Source organism: Bos indicus x Bos taurus, chromosome 3, assembly GCF_003369695.1.
Source record: "Bos indicus x Bos taurus breed Angus x Brahman F1 hybrid chromosome 3, Bos_hybrid_MaternalHap_v2.0, whole genome shotgun sequence".
Taxonomy (NCBI): domain Eukaryota; kingdom Metazoa; phylum Chordata; class Mammalia; order Artiodactyla; family Bovidae; genus Bos; species Bos indicus x Bos taurus.
The window spans coordinates 763483-783840 of NC_040078.1; the positions used below are offsets into that span (position 1 = coordinate 763483).

Consider the following 20358-nt stretch of genomic DNA (forward strand, 5'->3'; position numbering starts at 1 on the left):
TCCTCCTGCCCCCAATCCCTCCCAGCATCAGAGTCTTCTCCAATGAGTCAACTCTTCGCATGAGGTGGCCAAAGTACTGGAGTTTCAGCTTTAGCATCATTCCTTCCAAAGAAATCCCAGGGCTGATATCCTTCAGAATGGACTGGTTGGATCTCCTTGCAGTGCAAGGGACTCTCAAGAGTCTTCTCCAACACCACAGTTCAAAAGCATCAATTCTTCGGTGCTCAGCTTTCTTCACAGTCCAACTCTCACATCCATACATGACCACTGGAAAAACCATAGCCTTGACTAGACGGACCTTTGTTGCCAAAGTGATGTCTCTGCTTTTGAATATGCTATCTAGGTTGGTCATAACTTTCCTTCCAAGGAGTAAGCGTCTTTTAATTTCACGGCTGCAGTCACCATCTGCGGTGATTTTGGAGCCCAAAAAAATAAAATCTGACATTGTTTCCACTGTTTCCCCATCTACTTCCCATGAAGTAATGGGAGCAGATGCCATGATCTTCGTTTTCTGAATGTTGAGCTTTAAGCCAGCTTTTTCACTCTCGTCTTTCACTGTCATCAAGAGGCTCTTTAGTTCCTCTTCACTTTCTGCCATAAGGGTGATGTCATCTACATATTGGAGAAGGCAATGGCAACCCACTCCAGTAACTCTTGCCTGGAAAATCCCATGGATGGAGGAGCCTGGTGGGCTACAGTCCATGGGGTCACTAAGAGTCAGACCCAACTGAGCAACTTCATTCTCACTTTTCACTTTCATGCATTGGAGAAGGAAATGGCAACCCACTCAGGTGTTCTTGCCTGGAGAATCCCAGGGATGGCAGAGCCTGGTGGGCTGCCGTCTATGGGGACGCACAGAGTCGGACACAACTGAAGTGACTTAGCAGCAGCAGCAGTAGCAGCATCTGCATATCTGAGGTTATTGATATTTCTCTCGGCAATCTTGATTCCAGCTTCTGCTACTTCCAGCCCAGCGTTTCTCATGATGTACTCTGCATATAAGTTAAATAAGCAGGGTGACAATAAACAGCCTTGACATACTCCTTTTCCTGTTTGGAACCAGTCTGTTGTTCCATATCCAGTTCTAACTGTTGCTTCCTGACCTGCATATAGGTTTCTCACAAGGCAGGTCAGGTGGTCTGGTATTCCCGTCTCTTTCAGAATTTTCCACAGTTTATTGTGATCCACACAGTCAAAGGCAAGCTTAGTTTGGGAAAAAAAAAAATTATTAGTGGAAGAGTGTCTTTCATTTGTATTTATGAGCTGCAGAATGGGGTGAATTGTCCCAAAGGATGCACAAACTTTGGAATATAGGAAGAAAACAGTAGAATTTCTATTAGTACTTACTTTATCTTTTTAAAGTTTCCATTTTGTGTATATTTTATAATATAAAATATATTAGTGCACATATACATATATGTGGATGTGTAAACAGACAGTCCCTTTCTTAGGATGGTTCAACTTAAGATTTTTCAACTCTACAAGATGGTTCAAAAGCAGTATAAATTCAGTAGGAATCCTAATTTTGATCTTTTCCTGGGCTAGTGATATGTGGTACAGTGCTCTTACAGGTGGCAGCAACAAACCACAACTCCCAGTCAACCACAGGGTGAACAACCAATACGTCTCTTCTGCACCTGTAGAACCATTCGTTTTCCACTTTCAGTACGTGTGTGCTGCGTTCTTTGTCTCTCAGTCATGTCTCTTTGTGGCCCCATGGCTGCTTCTGTTCATGGCTGTCTGTTGCCATTTCCTCCTCCAGGAGAGCTTCCCTACCCAAGCACTGAAGCTGCATTTCCTGTGTCTCCTGCATTGGCAGGTAGTTTCTTTACCACTGTGCCACCTGGGAAGCCCCAGTGTTCAATAAGTTGCATGAGATATTCAATAAGCTTTATTTATTATATATTAACAATTTACTATAAGTAAGCTTTGTGTTAGATGATTTTGCCCAATTTAAGGGTAGGTTAGGCTAAGCTAGGTGTATTAAATAAACTTTCAGTTTATGATATTTTCAACCTTCAGTGGATTTATTGGGGTTTAACCCCATCATAAATTGAGGAAAATCCGTACACACCTGAATTCCATGGAGTCAACATGTATATATAAGGGTGTATGCTCACGTATTGTTTAAACTGATGGGGCAGTATGTTCAAAAGAAGTTAGGAAAGGACTAACTTTCCTAACTCACTGGTGGTCCAGTGGTTAAGAATCCACCTGCCAATGCAAGGGACACAAGTTCAGTCCTTGCTCCAGGAAGATCCCACATGCCTTGGGATAACTAAACCCATGCACCACACCTACTCTAGAGCTCTAGAGCCTGTGTTCCGCAACTAGAGAGTAGCCCCCGCTCACCTCAGCTGGAGAAAGCCTGCATGCAACGAAGACCCAGTGCAGCCATAAATAAATAAATATGTAAAAATTAAAAAAAAAAAGTTAGGAGACCACAGCTCTAAAGAGTTAAACCTTAGAAATTACCTGGTTAGGACTCTGCACTTTCACTGCTATGGCCCAGGTTCAGTCCCTGCTTGGGGAACTAAGATCCCACAAGTGGTGAGGTGCAGCCAAAAAAAACAAGTTATATCTCAATAAAACTGGGGAAAAAATTAAATGAGAAATAAATAAATAATATAAATAAATAAAAACTATCCTTCAATTAAGTCAGCATAGAAAATAACTATCTTAACCATACAATCTTTGCTTACTATAGCTTTGCTTATAATGAGTTATATTTTGGCTCAAGTGAAAGAACTTTTGGAAAAATATTTCTGCAAAATATGTTGCTGTGTTTAGCTTACTACTGCTAAGAATATTCTCTACATTGCATGATGTTCTGTCTGTGAAGGCTGATGAGATAAGTTACGTTAAGGTGTTCACAACAGGAATATTTGCATTTTTCCTAGACCAGAGAATTAGTTTTTCCTTTCTATCTTATAGACCTAGAGAATATCTTTAAAATAAAAACATACTAAGTGAACTATTATTAGCAATGTTTAGTATATATTATGATTAAATATACAGTAAATATATAACTATACACATATTATTTATTATAGTATTAACTTCTATTAGCTTAAAATTAAGGAATGAGAACCAAAAGGGAAAGTTAGGACTTCAGATATTTGAGTTATTGATGTCAAATAGAATATCTTTAAACTAGTTAGCTCCAATAAAGTTGAATTATTTAATATTTATTGAGGGCCTACTGTATATTGGATACTGTTTTAGCATTTGAGTTATTTTAATGAATAAAATAAAAATCCCTGGCTACAGAGATTTTGTATTCTCAGAAGAGATCATAAAAGTAATACAATCCTTGCTGTAATTGTTAGTTTGACACTTAACGTAACTGATTTTAAACTAATTTTAAGAAGTTAAGATTGTTTATGCCTCATCTAATTTGATTCATTAGATATACTAAAGGAGAAGCAAGCCCTTGGAGAAGCTATAAATAGTTTGTTATATACATGTTACTATTTATAAAATAGATAACCAACTGTATAGCACAGGGAACTATACTCAATATTTTGTAATAACCTATAAGGGAAAACAATCTGAAAAAGTGTTTACATATATATATATATAAATCACTGAATCATTTTGCTGTACACCTGAAATTAACACAACATTATAAATCAACTACACATAAATAAAAGTTTATTATTTCTAAGACAGATAATATTAATTTTGGCTGTAAAAGATGAAAATATGTTTAAAGTATGGTATGGCATAGTAGAAAGACGACTGGGGTCAAAGAAGCCTGTATTCTGATTCTTACTCTATCTGGAACTATCTGAATATGAGACAAATTAACTTTGAAGAAGTGCCTTTTCTTTTTCATCTATAAGAGTGTTTGTATTTTCTTTAATGTCCTCTCCAGCTGTAACAGTTTACAATTTGGTATTTCTGCTGTGACTTTTCTTAGTTTTAGAGGCTTCAGGAAACTCAGATTTCATCAGGGAAGACTATATAATTATTGTTAGATTAGGTTTTAGGGAATTAATTTTTACCTTGCTGTGCTATGTATTTTATATAAGTAATTTTATAGCAACCCTAAAATGCATATTACCTATCATAGCTAGTCACTTCATCTGTTATTTTCTTTGGCATTTTCATCAAAGCCTGTTTTCATTCAACATTTTAAAAATCATTATTCACCCATGATGTTCTGGGTACTAGTTCAGTAAGCTCTTTCCAAGGCCTTACAGAAGATAGAAAGATTGCTTGACTCTGAAATGGTAGCCCCATCATATTCTCCATGTGAAATCAGAACTAGCTTTAGTACAAATAAAAATGAGTAATTTTTGACAGTTAGTATCTGTGTCAAAGAATAATAACCTGTATGAATTCTAAGAATTTGTAAGTAGCTGGTTCCATGATAGCAAAAAGGTGGACTTGATTGATACAAGGAACTTCAGAGGAAAGTTCAGGGATGTTGAAAGCAATAAACTGTAAAGAAATTGTATGAAAGGATTTAGGTGGGGTAGTAGACGGCTTTCAATAAGAATTTTATTTTCAACATTGGGAGCACCTCTATTCAGTATTTGTATATGTGTATATTTGCATGTGTGTAAAAGTTACTTATTCTGTTCCTGGAAGGAAATCTTTCCCTAGGAAGAGAATTATACAGTAAATGACATTCTTTCTGGGTAGAATTTATGAAGTATTTCATTGGCAGAAATTCCTCTCACATAAGGAAATTAGGAAATAAAATTATCAATATGTCATTGTTTTATTAACAAGTTCATCAAGTCAACTAGATTTGTTAATTTGTTTGAAAATATATGTCTCTTACATATTTGGTTGTATTATTCTCTTGCAGAATTCCTCAAATTCTTCCATAAAAATTTGAACTTTAAAGAACATAAGTTTCACTTTAAAAATCAGACAAACATTTAACAACACAAGAGAACATGACCATTATATTATTCTTTGTAATTTTTTTGTTATGCTTAAAAATAGTTCATAGTTTTACAGTAAATCTTTGTTGCGGCTCTAATTTATGTATAATAGTTTGTATCTGTTAATCCTATACTCCTAATTTGTCCCTCCCCACCTTCCTTTTCCCCTTTTGTAACTATACATTTGTTTTACATTACAGTTCATAGTTGTAAGTAGTCAGCATTTGACATCTTTTTCAACTTCCAAGAGTGGACTTGTAAGAAACAAGATGAAAATGTGTTGTTAGTTAATTGTTTGTCTAAAAGAATGTACGTTTACATCTGATGGGAATACATTTTTCTCATCTTGGACTTCAGGTTAAATTTCTTAAGAGCTGCTTTTTATTCAGTATATTTTCAGCAATTTAAAATTTCTGCCTAATTAAGCTTTTTCATTCATCATAATGATTGTTAGCTAGATACTCTAGTTATGCTTATCTTGATGTTAAGGTATTATAATCACTTTCGGTATCATGATTATTTAATGACTTTATTATTTTAATGCTCTTCAGTGAGAACAGCTGTGTCATTGTAGAACATAAACCAGTTTTTCCCAGATCTAGGAAAGATAGTGTAACATTGTATTCTCACTGTTTGGGTGGTACCTGTTTGCAAAACATTTTTGTCTAAGCTTCATGTTTTAGGTAAATAGCAAGGACCTATTGTATACTTCAAGGACCAACTGTGAAAGTGGAAGTCGCTCAGTTGTGTCCGACCACAAAGTCCATGGAATTCTCCAGGCCAGAATACTGGAGTGGGTAGCCTTTCCCTTCCCCAGATCCCAACCCAAGGATCGAACCCAAGTCTCTCACACTGCAGGCGGATTCTTTACTAGCTGAGCCACCAGGGAAGCAAAGCTTTCACTTTCACATATTCAACATCTTGTAATAACCTATAATGGAAAAGAATCTGAAAAAGAAAAAAAATTTATATATATATATACATTTATATATGTATAACTGAATCACTTTGCTGTACACCTGTAACTAACACAACATTGTAAATCAACCATACTTCAATAAAAAAAATTGTTTTAACTTGTTTCATGTTTTAAATGTCAAAATCAGTTGGGATGTTTCCTCATTACTATTTTCATTATTGATTGACTGCTGTTTTTAAGAAAATAGCCTCTATACCTAAATTAATACATGTCTACATTTATTTGACTTCTTTACTTTTAAGGTAGAAAATGACTACTTAAAAGTGGAAGGATATGGAGAAGGAAATGGCAGCCTACTCCAGTATTTTTGCCTGGAGAATCCCCATGGACAGAGGAGCCTGGAAGGCTACAGTCCATGGGGTCGCAAAGACTCAGACACAACTGAGCAACTAAGCACACAGTTAATAAAAATGAATGGTATTTAGTGGAAAAAAAAAAAAGTGGAAGGATGAAGTAAAATAAGTTTTCTTTAAAAATTTTTGTTTACTTATTGTATGATCATGGGTATTGCTATTCCCCCCCCCCCTTTTTTTAAACAATGAAGAAAACACTACTTGTTGTTTGCACTTACACATCTCTAATTATTTGTGTCAGTTGTCAGCATCCTCTGACATTTCAGAAAAATTAGAAATTTAGAATGTCTTATTATTACAATATATATATGCTACTGATGTTTTTAAATTCAGTGCTTAGCTGTCGTTAAACTAATTTAGGCTTTGTTTTGTAGTTTAAAAGTATTCCCTAAATAAAATACTTAAACTTCTTTTGACCTTTGTTCTAGCAACCATAATTTACTGTTTGACGTTTTTGTTTAGTTTGGTTATGTGGGAGAAAGGCAGTTGATATTTTAAAACTACCACCAAGTACAGGGCAGTTGAGTAAATCAGTTACCAGGCAAAGCTACTGAAAAGCTTGACTGTTCATTAACCCTGAAGGGTCAACCATTTCAGCTCGTAAAGAAACTAGAACCCTAGAGGAAACAGTTTTTGGGGTAACAGAAGAGGAAGCATCAGTTTTGAAACAGAAGAATGGAGTCTGTTTGGGAATCCAAAGCCAGAGACTAAGACAGTGTATTGGCTTATCCTTGAGTGATGAAGCAAGCTTCATGCAGGGATAAAAAATAAACTTGGTAATTGATACTGCATATGACCCTGAGACTTTGTATACGACAAAGGAAAATAAACCAAGTGTGATGATAGGAATCTCAGAAAGTCAAGCTAAATAAAGTAACCAGAGAGTTTGAAAAGATTGACTTATAGGATTAGCACATTATGGCATCAGACTCGTGGAAAGAATTTTCAAGAGCCAAAAAGGGGAGTCTCATGGTGTAACAGTAGAGTAACTAATGAGTCAAAGTCTAGTACAGCCCTGATGTAAAGAGAACCTGGTGTCCTGAAGTTCATCCTTGAAGATGCAGCAGTATCAAGGCAAATACTCAAATTTCCTAAAATTTGAATATCTTTGATTAGCATCTCTCCTGGATATGGTTCATCTAGTTCAATTCTGTTCAAAAATATTATTTGTCTAGGAAAACTAAGAAACAGGTTTTAACTTCAGGACTTTATCTAATTAAAGTAATAGATGCATAAACAGTTCAGTTCAATTGTTATGTGCAGAAAACAATAGAAGAATAGACAGGCTGCTGCTTTGGGAGTTCAGAGAAGGGGCATTTAATCTACTCCTTGAGGAGATGGAAGATGAGTTTTAGAAGGATATTGGAGTTAGCCAGATGAAGACAAGGCCAACTATTGGGAGGAGACTGTATGAGCTAAGATTTAGAGCCATGAAACTAGTTGCATATTTGCCTAGCTCGTCAGTCCACCTAGACCAAGGTTTCCTAACCTTGCACAATAGGTATTTTGGGGGCTGGATTATTGTTGTAGGGGGTTGTCCTTTGCATTGTGAATGTCTCCTGAGGAGCAAAATCACCTCTGGTTGAAAACTAGTGTCCTGGGCTAAAATTTAATTAACTTAGGCTTCCCTGGTGGCTCAGGAGTAAAGAATCTGCCTACCAATGCAGGAGATGTGGGCTCAAGCCCTGGGTTGAGAAGATTCCCTGGAGAAGGAAATAGTAGCCCATTCCAGTATTCTTGCCCAGGAAATCCCATGGACAGAGGAGCCTGGCAGCTACAGTCCATGGGGTCGCAAAGAGTCAGACACAAGTTAACGACTAAACAACAAGTTAGGATTAGGAATTTATATTTTGAAACTCGATGTCTTCATGTTTTCTATCCTTTAAACATTTCTTTCAAAATGCCAACCTAATCTACTAAAGGTTTCCATATTTTGTTCAAATATTTAGAAGAGGGAATCATGTGCCAGAGTTCTAGAAGTGTAATAGTGCCTGTGATCAGAACAGTACAAAATTTAGGACACTGGATTAAAGATTAATAACTCAGGAATTAAATATAGATTTTCACTCAGATATAAGAACATTAAAATTTAGAATTCCTTAATAGTTTTAACTCTCCCAGCAACCATTTCAGTACCATCTAGATTTGCTCTAATTTAAAATATAGAAAACTTACAGTACATAGTCAAACATAAAAATGACTAGCTGTCATATGTATATAGGAAGATGAATAATTGTTTTGGCCCATAAGGAAAGATAGGGGCTATGCCATGATATCCTAGTGTTCAAAGAATTATTAGTTTAAAGATGGTATCCAGCTCCCTGAAGATTGAGAAAGTAAGATAAATTACAGAGGAACTTTAGGATTAAGTTTAAATGTTCTAGGAGCAAGAGGGGGAGGCCCAATGCCCCTAGCCATCCCAGCTGAGCAGGAAGTAGCCAGAGAGACCTCAACACCCCTATTCCCAAAGAATTGGGCCTCCCATCTCGAGGGGGGGAATGTTAGATAGTTAGAATAGGAAAAAGGAGCCCAAAATAGTGGTGGCTAAAAGACAAAGGAAAAAGCCTGCAAAAATGGAACAAAGGAAAATCCACTGACAGGAGTGAGAACTTCAGGTGAAACAGCCAGGCCCCCTTCTGGGCCAGCCCAATTTGCATAGGGCAGGCTCAAGGCTGGAAGGAGACAAACATATAAAAGGAGGAAGCCAAGAGGGATTGAGGCCTCTCCTTTTGGGTCAGCCCGCCCTCAGGCCTAGAGAGCGTACTATCCTTTGCTTGCCAATAAAACTGAGTTATAACTGGAAAAAAATATAAAAATGTTCTAGGGTTTCAATAAGTGCCAGGAGCCGGCATATTGCATATTGAGTGCATATTGCATATTGAGTGCAGCACTTTCCACAGCATCATCTTTCAGGATCTGGAATAGCTCAACTAGAATTCTATCACTGCCGGGAGCCAGCGTGAGGAGCCCCACCCATGATAAAGGTCATGAGGAAGGAGGCTCGGCATACGCAAAGGCGGGATCGAGCCTCAGGAGTCCCCCTGGAAATTCTCGAGCATCTACCCCCAAAACCAGAGTCTGCCTACTTTCTGCTTTGTGCTTTCACCTACACCTCTGACTTTATGGGGGGCTGTCCCCCACTACCTCTCTGAAAAAAGAGTTAGCTTACAGCTCCAGTTAATAATTCCTGGGTGTGACAGTGTTTCAACCTACAAACTCCTTTGGAAATCCTCTAGCCTGCCTGAATAGGTTTTTCCGGCCACATGTGATTGTTCAGAGCCTCCCGACTGTGAGAGGCAGGAGATGTTCTAAACTGTCTAAACACAGATTGCTTTGAGTAGTTAAAAGATTGATTAGAAATTGTATTGGTGAAGGGTTTTTCACTTATTGGGCCAATGTTTGCTGCTAAGTCTCCATACTCCTTACCTACTGTGTCCTTGGCAGTGTATTGATTGATATAATGGGTGTATAGAAATGTAAGTAGTAGTCTCAAGTTTGTAACCTTGGACCCTTGAGTTAATTCTTTTCTTGATTGAGCCCACCTCACCTTTGCCCTATAGGAATGCAGCTTTGTCCAATGCTTTTTTGGAGGCTGGTGCCTGACTTTGGAATAATCACCTTTAGAGAAAAATAAGTTTCTTAAAATGTTAACAGGCCTCCTGGCCAGAAGATGATGTAATTCACCTGAACTTTTGCATATGATAAGTTTGAAAGCCTGGCTTTGATTAGGACCAGGAACTGCTGTCCTTGCATGACTGCACCCCTTCCCCCAGTATCCTCTATGCACAACTTAAGGTATAAAAACTACTTTGGAAAATAAAGTGCGGGCCTTGTTCACTGAAACTTGGTCTCCCTATGTCACTCTCTCTCTCAAATTCTGGCTGAGTCTCCATCTGGAGCGCGGAACCCAGCATGCTTACTAATTATGCCTGGGCTTCTAAGATCCGACTGGGGAGGCCTCAGTGTCTCCTCTCCTTCGGGAGAACGGAAGGACGCCTGAGGCCTACGTAAGTGGTGCAAACTTCTTGTCTTGAAGTTTTATTGGTCTCCCGCGTAAACCAAGCTACTCTGCCTCTTTTGTCCACTGAATTTCCTCACTGAGCTATCCTCATTCTATTACTCTTTATATCTTTGATAAATATTTAAATAAATAGGTCGCCTATGCTGTCTCTCCTTCGAATACCCTGGATCAGCCGGGGCTGGACCCCGGCAAATAAGCTTACTTAGAAACTCGTATGTATAAGCCAGATTTATCAATATAAGTAAATACACAGCTAATTAGATTATTGGTAAAATATTAGTAATAATACATTCAGAAAACGAAGATCACGGCATCTGGTCCCATCACTTCATGGGAAGTAGATGGGGAAAGAGTGTCCGACTTTATTTTTGGGGGCTCCAAAATCACTGCAGATGGTGATTGCAGCCATGAATTTAAAAGACAATTACTCCTGGGAAGGAAAGTTATGACCAACCTAGATAGTATATTAAAAAGCAGAGACATTACTTTGCCAGCAAAAGTCCATCTAGTCAAGGCTATGGTTTTTCCAGTGGTCATGTATGGATGTGAGAGTTGTACTGTGAAGAAAGCTGAGTGCCAAAGAATTGATGCTTTTGAACTGTGGTGTTGGAGAAGACTCTTGAGAGTCCCTTGGACTGCAAGGAGATCCAACCAGTTCATCCTAAAGGAGATCAGTCCTGGTTGTTCATTGGAAGGACTGATGTTGAAGCTGAAGCTCCAATACTTTGGCCACCTGATGTGAAGAGCTGACTCATTGGAAAAGACCCTGATGTTGGGAAGGGTTGAAGGCAGGAGGAGAAGGGGACGACAGAGGATGAGATGGCTGAATGGCATCACCGACTCGATGGACATGAGTTTGGGTTGTCTCCAGGAGTTGGTGATGGACAGGGAGGCCTGGAGTGCTGCGATTCATGGGGTCGCAAAGAATTGGACACGACTGAGCGACTGAACTGAACTGAACTGAATAGTACATCTGATTTTTAAATCTCATTGTATTTTAAATCACATTGAACACTGAATTAGTTTGAAAGGGCTACAAAAATATACCAATGATATGTTGAATAGTGGCACAGTCCAAACTGTAACATTACAATCACTTAATATTGATAAAGGTGAGCAAAGGTTTATACTGTTTGATACTTTCTTAGAACTAATTAATAAGCAAAAGTTACACAAGGATCAGATATCATTTTTTATATTTTTCAAATTTCTCTCCTTATTGTTAACATTAACCAACTACTTTTGATAGTAATTCAGCCAAAATGCACCCCAAAAAGGAGTATTATCACTGCTTTAATTTTCACTTTTGAGTGGTGGTATTTGGCACCCCACTCCAGTACTCTTGCCTGGAAAATCCCATGGGCAGAGGAGCCTGGTAGGCTTCAGTCCATGGGGTCGCGAAGAGTCGGACATGACTGAGCGACTTCGCTTTTCATTTTCATGCATTGGAGAAGGAAGTGGCAACCCACTCCAGTGTTCTTGCTTGGAGAATCCCAGGGACGGGGGAGCCTGGTGGGCTGTCATCTCTGGGGTCCCACAGAGTCGGACACGACTGAAGCGACTTCGCAACAGCAATATAACTGAAACTAGAGTGGTTTTGATGAAAAACACTTTAAAATTGTTTCCCTTAAATGTTTTTTATACAGCTTACAGATATGATTTTACTTAACCTGCCTGTGCTTAACTTATTAAAAGCCAGCACTGTCTGATTTGCCAATGTATCCTTATTGCCTAGGAGACTATAAAGCATGAAGTAATTACTATGAGTGAATGAATGAATGATCTCTGCAACAAATTAAAGCCACAACTGCAACTAAATCTTAACTTAAATCCCTGCATTTTCTTTTTTTTAGCTCTGTGCTTTTTCAGTTTCATTATCTGTTATTTTTAAATAATAGGTTTAATTCAATTTTATCTTTTAAATGTTATTTATGTATGTGATTGGAAACATTTCTTTATTAATGGCAGTGAATATTCACCTTGTTGTTGTTATTCAGTCGCTCAGTCGTGTCTGACTCTTTGTGACCACATGGACTGCAGCACACCAGTCTTCTCTGTCCTTCACCATCTCCTGGAACTTCTTCAAACTCATGTCCATCGAGTCGGTGATGCCATCCAGCCATCTCATCCTCTGTTGTCCCCTTCTCCTCCTGCCTTCAATCTTTCCCAGCATCAGGGTCTTTTCCAATGAGTCAGTTCTTTGCATCAGGTGCCCAAAGTATTAGAGCTTCAGCATCAGCCCTTGTAGGAATATTCAGGGTTGATTTCCTTTAGGATTGACTGATGTGATCTCCTTGCTGTCCACAGGGCTCTCAAGAGTTCTCCAGCACCACAATTTGAAAGCATCAATTCTTCGGTGTTCAGCCTTCTTTATGGTCCTACACTCACATCCATAGCTGACTACTAGAAAAACCATAGCTTTGACTGTGTGGACCTTTGTGGCAAAGTAATGTCTCTGCTTTTGAATGCACTGTCTAGGTTTGTCATAGCTTTTCTACAAGAAGTGTCTTTTGATTTCATGGCTCCAGTCACTGTCTACAGTGATTTTGGAGCCCAAAAAAAACAAAGTCTGTCACTGTTTCCATTGTTTCCCCATCTATTTGCCATGAAGGGATAGGACCAGATACAATGATCTTATTTTTTTGAACGTTGAAATTTAAACCAGCTTTTAGACTCTCCTCTTTCACCTTCATTAAGAAGCTCCTTAGTTCCTCTTTGCTTTCTGCCATGAGAGTAGTGGCATCTTCATATCTGAGGTTATTGATGTTTCTCTCAGCAATCTTAATTCCAGCTTGTGCTTCATCTAACCCGGCATTTTGCATGTTGTCTCTGCATATAAGTTAAATAATCAGGGTAACAATATACAGCCTTGACGTATTCGTTTTCCAGTTTTGAAGCAGTCTGTTGTTCGAAGTCCGGTTCTAACTGTTGCTTCTTGACCTGCATATAGGTTTCTCAGGAGGCAGGTGAAGTGGTCTGGTATTCCTGTGCTCACCTACTAGGGGTAAAATTGGAAAAAAAAAAAAAAAACATCTTTACCTGATAGTGCTATTGAGAAATATTACTAGAGTAGATGAAGAGAAATAAATGTGTTACATTGGGTGATTATGCCCTTTTAGATGTGATTTATTTATTTTTACAAAGTAAAGTGGAATATTAAGGTAGAAATAATAATGAATATAATTAGACTTTTTACATTTTGAATTGGCTTAAAAATCTTATGTGAAATTATGTTAAGAAATAAGTGTCTTTTGTTGATCCAGTGTGTAGAGAACATATATACCGTATTAAGTGCTGTGATGTGTATTGGATTTAGCTTTTGATTTACCATGGACAAATCTGTTTTTTTACTGTCACTGTATGCCCTGAAAGGTTAAAAGAGATGTGTGATTTGGAAGAGTAAGAACTTATGTTATTGGTTATTCGTCAAAGAGCACAAGTTTGAGAGTTAGAACATTTAGTTTCTAATTACAATGCTGGGCTTACTACCCACATGACTTGAGTAGGTCATGGAACTCTTCTGAGCCTTATTGGTAAAAATGAAGGATGATCTGTGAGTTTACTTCCAGCTCTGAAACAAATTGCTTATTTGTTTCTGAAATTCACAGTGCTTCTCAAATTCCAGGTTATCTGGAAAACCAGAGTTGTTTTTCAAAATACCGTCACTATTTTGAAATTCAAATATATTCAAAATATTGACAGTATTTCAAAAATACTGTCAACATTTATTGAACATTTTGCATGAGGTGGATGAGTACCAGGATAACTAAAACAAGGACTTTCCCCTTTCTTGTATGCCCTTTAAAGTTAGGTTAAATTAATTTTAGGTTAGGTTCATTAATTTTTTACTAGGAAAAATAGAATTTTGTAAGAAGTTTTACTAGAATACATGTGGTGACATCATTTATAATAATAAATATTAATAGAATTAGTAAATATATACATATATATATCTACTGAGGTTTACATCACAAAAATTCCATAATTTATCATTTCCTCAAATTGAAGATTATCCTTAAATAAAATGATAAATAAAGTTGCATGTTCAAAGCAAAATACACTGAGAATAGTTTTCAAAACTGCCTCTATTATACTTTAGCTAATTTTGATAGTTCTCAAAAATACAGAGAATTGACAAGGAAATCAAACAACTTGTATGAAAAATTGATACCATGGTGACTCTCTAAATTTTAACTTAAATACAAAGCATGCAGAAAGCACAGTAATAATTATTAGAAATAGATTGATAAATCTTTGAGTTTTTGAAATTTGGTGATAGCTGTTTAAAAGACATATAGAAAATAGTTGGTTACTTGCTAAATTTTTCCTTCTTTTTTTTTTTCCAGGTCCCAGAACAGTATTTTTCTGGGCTCCAATTATGAAATGGGTAAGTCTTAGGTTTTGGCTGATGCTACTGAAAAAGATATTCTTTAAAAGAGCTTATTAATTTGAAGTAACTTTTCTGAAGGATGTACTTTAAATGTTCATGATACGGCTTGAAATAATTTCACGTAAATATTCTCAGATATATCATTTTTACTCTATAAGCATACTACCTACTTGGGGTCTTTTGAACTCCTTAGATAAGGAGCCCTTTGGGGAACTTATTATCATCAAAAAGATTATAATTGTGGGCCCTAAGAACATGAAACTTCATTCTAAAATTTTCTGACTATGTAAAACATTAAATTGGTTTGAACTCCCCCCTCCCCCTGCCCAAAATTAACTTTTGTTATTAACTTAGTTTGAGAACTTAAGATACTAACACCAAAATAGTGGCAAGGAAAATTAGTCTCAAAAAGCAGAATTTATCCAGGATATATATATATATATATTAACATTTGGTAAATGATAGAATCTGGAACTTCTGACTCCACAGTAAATGCTTTTATCCTATGCCAGAGTTTCCATTCATAAAGTTCTCATTTAGCTGAAAAGAAGTAATTGTAATGGCTATTAATAACAAGTCATTGATTTTGTGTTGGAAGGGCCAGTTTTGGCTTGATGCAGTGCTTCTCAAAATGTCATCCCCAGACCTGCAACCTTGGCATCATCCAGGAACATGTTAGAAACACAAATTTTCAGGCCCCATTGCAGATTTACTAAATTTGGAACTATGGGGGTGGAGCCCAGTAATTTGTGTTTTAATAATAGGCTCTACAGGTGATTCTGATGACTTTTAAAGTTTGAAAACTACAGGCTTTCTGCTTTTTATTGTAATAAAATGCACATAAATTTCACATCTTAACCTCTTTTTTAGAGTTGAGTATATCACTATTCAACCAATCTCCTGTACTCTTCTTTTAATTTTTTTTTTTAATTGTAGGGTAATTGTTCCTCAGTGTTGTGATCTAGTACTCTTGATCTTGCAGAACTAAAACAATGAACCCATTAAACCATAGCTCTTCATTTCCCTCTTCCCCAGCCCCTGGCAACTAGCATTCTACTTTGTCTGTGAATTTGACTACTCTGGGTATCTTCTATAAATGAAATCATACAGTATTTCAGTATCTGTCTTTTTGTGCCTGGCGTTTTTCACTTAGCATAGTATCCTAAGGTTCATCTGTGTCAGAATTCCCTTCCTTTTAAAGTCTGAATAATATTTCATCGTATGTATGTATCACATTTTGTTTTTTCAGTTTTCTGTTGATAGACACCTGGGTGTCCATACAATATCTGGTCCAGACCCTGCTTTCTGTTCTTTTGTGTATATAACTACAAATAGAATTGTTGGATCATATGGTAATTCTGTGTTTAATCTTTTAAAGAACTGCTTTACTATATTCCACAGTGGCTGCACTGTTTTAAGTTTCCACCAGCAATCACAAGGTTTCCAGTTTCCATTCATCCCTGCCAACACTTGTTACTTTCGTTGTTGTTTTATAATACCCTTTAATACACTTCAGTGGGTGTGAAGTGGTGCGTTGTTCTCATGTGCATTTCCCTAATATTATTAGCTGTGCTAAGCATCTTTTGATATGCTTATTGACCATTTTTACATTTTCTTTGGAAAAGTATTTAACCTCTTTGCCCAAGTTTTAATAAAGGTTTTTTTTGTTGTTGGGTTGTAGGATATATTGATTCTTTTAAATGTGTAGTTTTATTTATTTATTTTTTTAATGTGTAGTTTTAAATTGTTAGAACAGTTCAGAAACTCAGTTGTAAATCTAAGTAGTTAAGAATGTTAGAACTGCACATATATATGGAATTTAGAAAGATGGTAACGATAACCCTGTAAGTGAGACAGCAAAAGAGATACAGATGTATAGAAAAGTCTCTTGGATTCTGTGGGAGTAAAAGAGGGGGGGGATGATTTGGGAGAATGGCATTGAAACATGTATAATATCATATAAGAAACGAATTGCCAGTCCAGGTTCGATGCAGGATACAGGAAGCTTGGGGCTGGTGCACTGGGATGACCCAGATGGATGGTATGGGGAGGGAGGTAGGAGGGGGCTTCAGGATTGGGAACACGTGTACACCCGTGGCGGATTCATGTTGATGTATGGCAAAACCAATACAATATTGTAAAGTAAAAATAAAATAAAGGCATATGGAATTGGGAAAAAATAAATAAATAAAATAAAAATTTAAGAAAAAAGAATGTTAGAACTGGAATTAGCTATCCCTCAATTTTATGGCCTTATGCAAGTTCTATCTGTGCCCTTTTGTCTCACCTATAAAACAGGATTAGAGTAAATTAGTGATTGGGGACTATATTTACAGAGAACTAGGGAGCAGTTCTTTTTTTTAGATTTGTATATTGCAAAAAGGCTCTATCAGTTTAAAAAAGAAATTACAGAATATCAACTTTAATGATTCTGTTAATACTCTAAGCATTTAAAAGCAGTGTAGTATAAAAAAAAAAAATACTATAAAAGGTATATTTCCTCTTCTCTCCCAACCAACACTTAAAATTATGTATCTACAAAGTGGAATTAATTTCTGAAATATTGTTTCTAGAAACATTATTTAAAAAGTAAGAATGATAAACTAGATAACTAATGAAGATCTACTGTGTAGCAATAGGAACTTTATTCAGTACCTTGTAATGACCTACATGGGAAAAGTATCTAAAAAGAGTGGATATATGTGTATGTATAACTGATTCACTTTGCTGTACACTTGAACTAATACAACATTGTGAATCAACTATACTCCAGTAAAAATTTACCAAAAAAAGTTAAAAGAATGACTTACTGTATTTACAGTAAATTTGTGAGGGGTCCTCTGATCACAAATTTGCCACAATTTAGATGTTTCTTTATTTTACCAATAGCTTTGGTGGTTCTTTGATCTGATCTATCAGAGTTTTGAAACATTAACAGTATTATATACTCATAAGTGCTTTCTCCACTATCTCCTTTAAAAAAATCTATTTTAAGTTCATGTTGACATGCTGCATAGTCTCCTGATGACCTCACAACCATAGAAACTCCTGTGTCTTGTTCTCACATAAGTTCTACCTTAAGAATTTTAGACTGTGCTTCTTTAGATATTTAACTATGGTTGAATCCTTCTTAGCCTTGAAATCAAATAATCATAAAGGTCAAACTGGATAATTCTAAAAAATAATACTACATCAGTTCAGTTCATTTCAGTTCAGTCGCTCAGTCGTGTCCGACTCTCTGTGACCCCATGAATTGCAGCACACCAGGCCTCCCTGTCCATCACCAACTCCCGGAGTTCACTCAGACTCACGTCGATCGAATCAGTGATGCCATTCAGCCATCTCATCCTCTGTCATCCCCTTCTCCTCCGGCCCCCAATCCCTCCCAGCATCAGAGTCTTTTCCAATGAGTCAACTCTTCGCATGAGGTGGCCAAAGTACTGGAGTTTCAGCTTTAGCATCATTCCTTCCAAAGAAATCCCAGGGCTGATCTCCTTCAGAATGGAGTGGTTGGATCTCCTTGCAGTCCAAGGGACTCTCAAGAGTCTTCTCCAACACCACAGTTCAAAAGCATCAATTCTTCGGCCCTCAGCCTTCTTCACAGTCCAACTCTCACATCCATACATGACCACAGGAAAAACCATAGCCTTGACTAGACGAACCTTTGTTGGCAAAGTAATGTCTCTGCCTTTCAATATGCTATCTAAGTTGGACATAACTTTCCTTCCAAGGAGTAAGCGTCTTTTAGCAGTCACCATCTGCAGTGATTTTGGAGCCCCAAAAAATAAAGTCTGACACTGTTTCCACTGTTTCCCCATCTATTTCCCATGAAGTGATGGGACCAGATGTCATATCTTCGTTTTCTGAATGTTGAACTTTAAGCCAACTTTTTCACTCTCCACTTTCACTTTCATCAAGAGGTTTTTTAGTTCCTCTTCACTTTCTGCCATAAGGGTGGTGTCATCTGCATATCTAAGGTTATTGATATTTCTCCTGGCAATCTTGATTCCAGCTTCTGCTTCTTCCAGCCCAGCGTTTCTCATGATGTACTCTGCATAGAAGTTAAATAAGCAGGGTGACAATATACAGCCTTGACGTACTCCTTTTCCTATTTGGAACCAGTCTGTTGTTCCATGTCCAGTTCTAACTGTTGCTTCCTGACCTGCATACAAATTTCTCAAGAGGCAGATCAGGTGGTCTGGTATTCCCATCTCTTTCAGACTTTTCCACAGTTTATTGTGATCCACACAGTCAAAGGCTTTGGCATAGTCAATAAAGCAGAAATAGATGTTTTTCTGGAACTCTCTTGCTTTTTCTATGACCCAGCAGATGTTGGCAATTTGATCTCTGGTTCCTCTGCCTTTTCTAAAACCAGCTTGAACATCAGGAAGTTCACGGTTCACATATTGCTGAAGCCTGGCTTGGAGAATTTTAAGCATTACTTTACTAGCGTGTGAGATGAGTGCAATTGTGTGGTAGTTTGAGCATTCTTACTTTAACTATTTTAACCCTAAGACTACAAACACATATTCATTTATCAATCATTTGCTATAATGCCAGGGCTTTGTGTGTGGATCCACTGATTTTGAGTTCCACATCATTTATCATGGAAGAATTATAGCCACAGTGCATCCTGTATAATTTTAGTTTAGTTGTCTTTAAATCAGACCAAGTTTATAGACTTTTTCATAATAGTCTGGTAATAGAAACCTGCTAGATTTCCATGTTTCCCCCTACCAATCTTTTTGTATCTGTCTTGTTTACACCAAATTTGATAGCAAGTTTGACAACTTACCTTTATTCAATCTTTCCAAAGCAATCACTTTAGTTTCATAGAAATAGCAACCCTCTTTTTGTATATCAGCTATTTACCTAGTTCATTAAATTAGATAAATTATATTAAAAAATAAAACTGTTACTGAACCCAAACTTGCTCTGCTCTGCTCGCTGCACAACAGGCCAGTGAATCCGAGAGATGAGGGACTGAGGCAAGGAAGACTGATTGAGGAGCTGGCTGGCCAAGAAGATGGCAGCCTAACTCCTCAAAATAACCATCTTATCGGGATCTTGATGCCAGGTTCTTTTATAGATCAGAGATGGGGAAGGTGAGGAAGCAAAGTAAAAAGACCATTAATCTTGCCAGTCTCCTGGAATGGCAAGCCTCAGGCAGGGGATGTGTTGATTTCTTCCCTCCTGCCATCTACAGGTGCACAAGGTTCTGAACAAAGGCACTTTATAGTCAGACAGGGGGGCAGGATTCCAAGGCAGGCTGTTCTGTATAATTATAATAACAAAAGCAGCAAAAAGCAAGTCAAAGAAACAGTTCCAACATGGAGTCAGAATTGGCTTCTCTGCAACAAAACGTATAAACATGTCTGAGGAGAACTACAATGACTTGATAAAAATAAAACTGAACTGGTGAGAGCAAAAATGCATGAGTGCAATACAGAATAATTAGCCCACTACAGTCTATGGAATTCTCCAGGCCAGAATACCGGAGTGGGTAGCCTCCAGGGATCGAACCCAGGTCTCCCACACTGCAGGTGATTCTTTATCAGCTGAACCACAAGGGAAGCCCAAGAATACTGGAGTGGGTAGCCTATCCCTTCTCCAGGGGATCTTCCTGACCCAGGAATCAAACCGGGGTTTCCTGCATTGCAGGCGGATTCTTTACCAACTGAGCAATCAGGGAAGCCCTTTGGCTAACCTGGGGAAAC

General features: G+C 37.4%; 1 protein-coding gene across 3 annotated transcripts in view; it reads left to right on the top strand.

The window, feature by feature from the left end:
- The window catches only part of MPC2 (mitochondrial pyruvate carrier 2), a 30664-nt gene that overhangs the window by 3774 nt on the left and 6532 nt on the right, over positions 1-20358 (top strand). For all 3 annotated transcript variants that reach the window (XM_027526442.1, XM_027526452.1, XM_027526432.1), the window contains one exon: positions 14598-14638. In XM_027526442.1, the coding sequence (XP_027382243.1) occupies positions 14598-14638 (41 nt within the window). The remainder of the gene's footprint in view (positions 1-14597; positions 14639-20358) is intronic.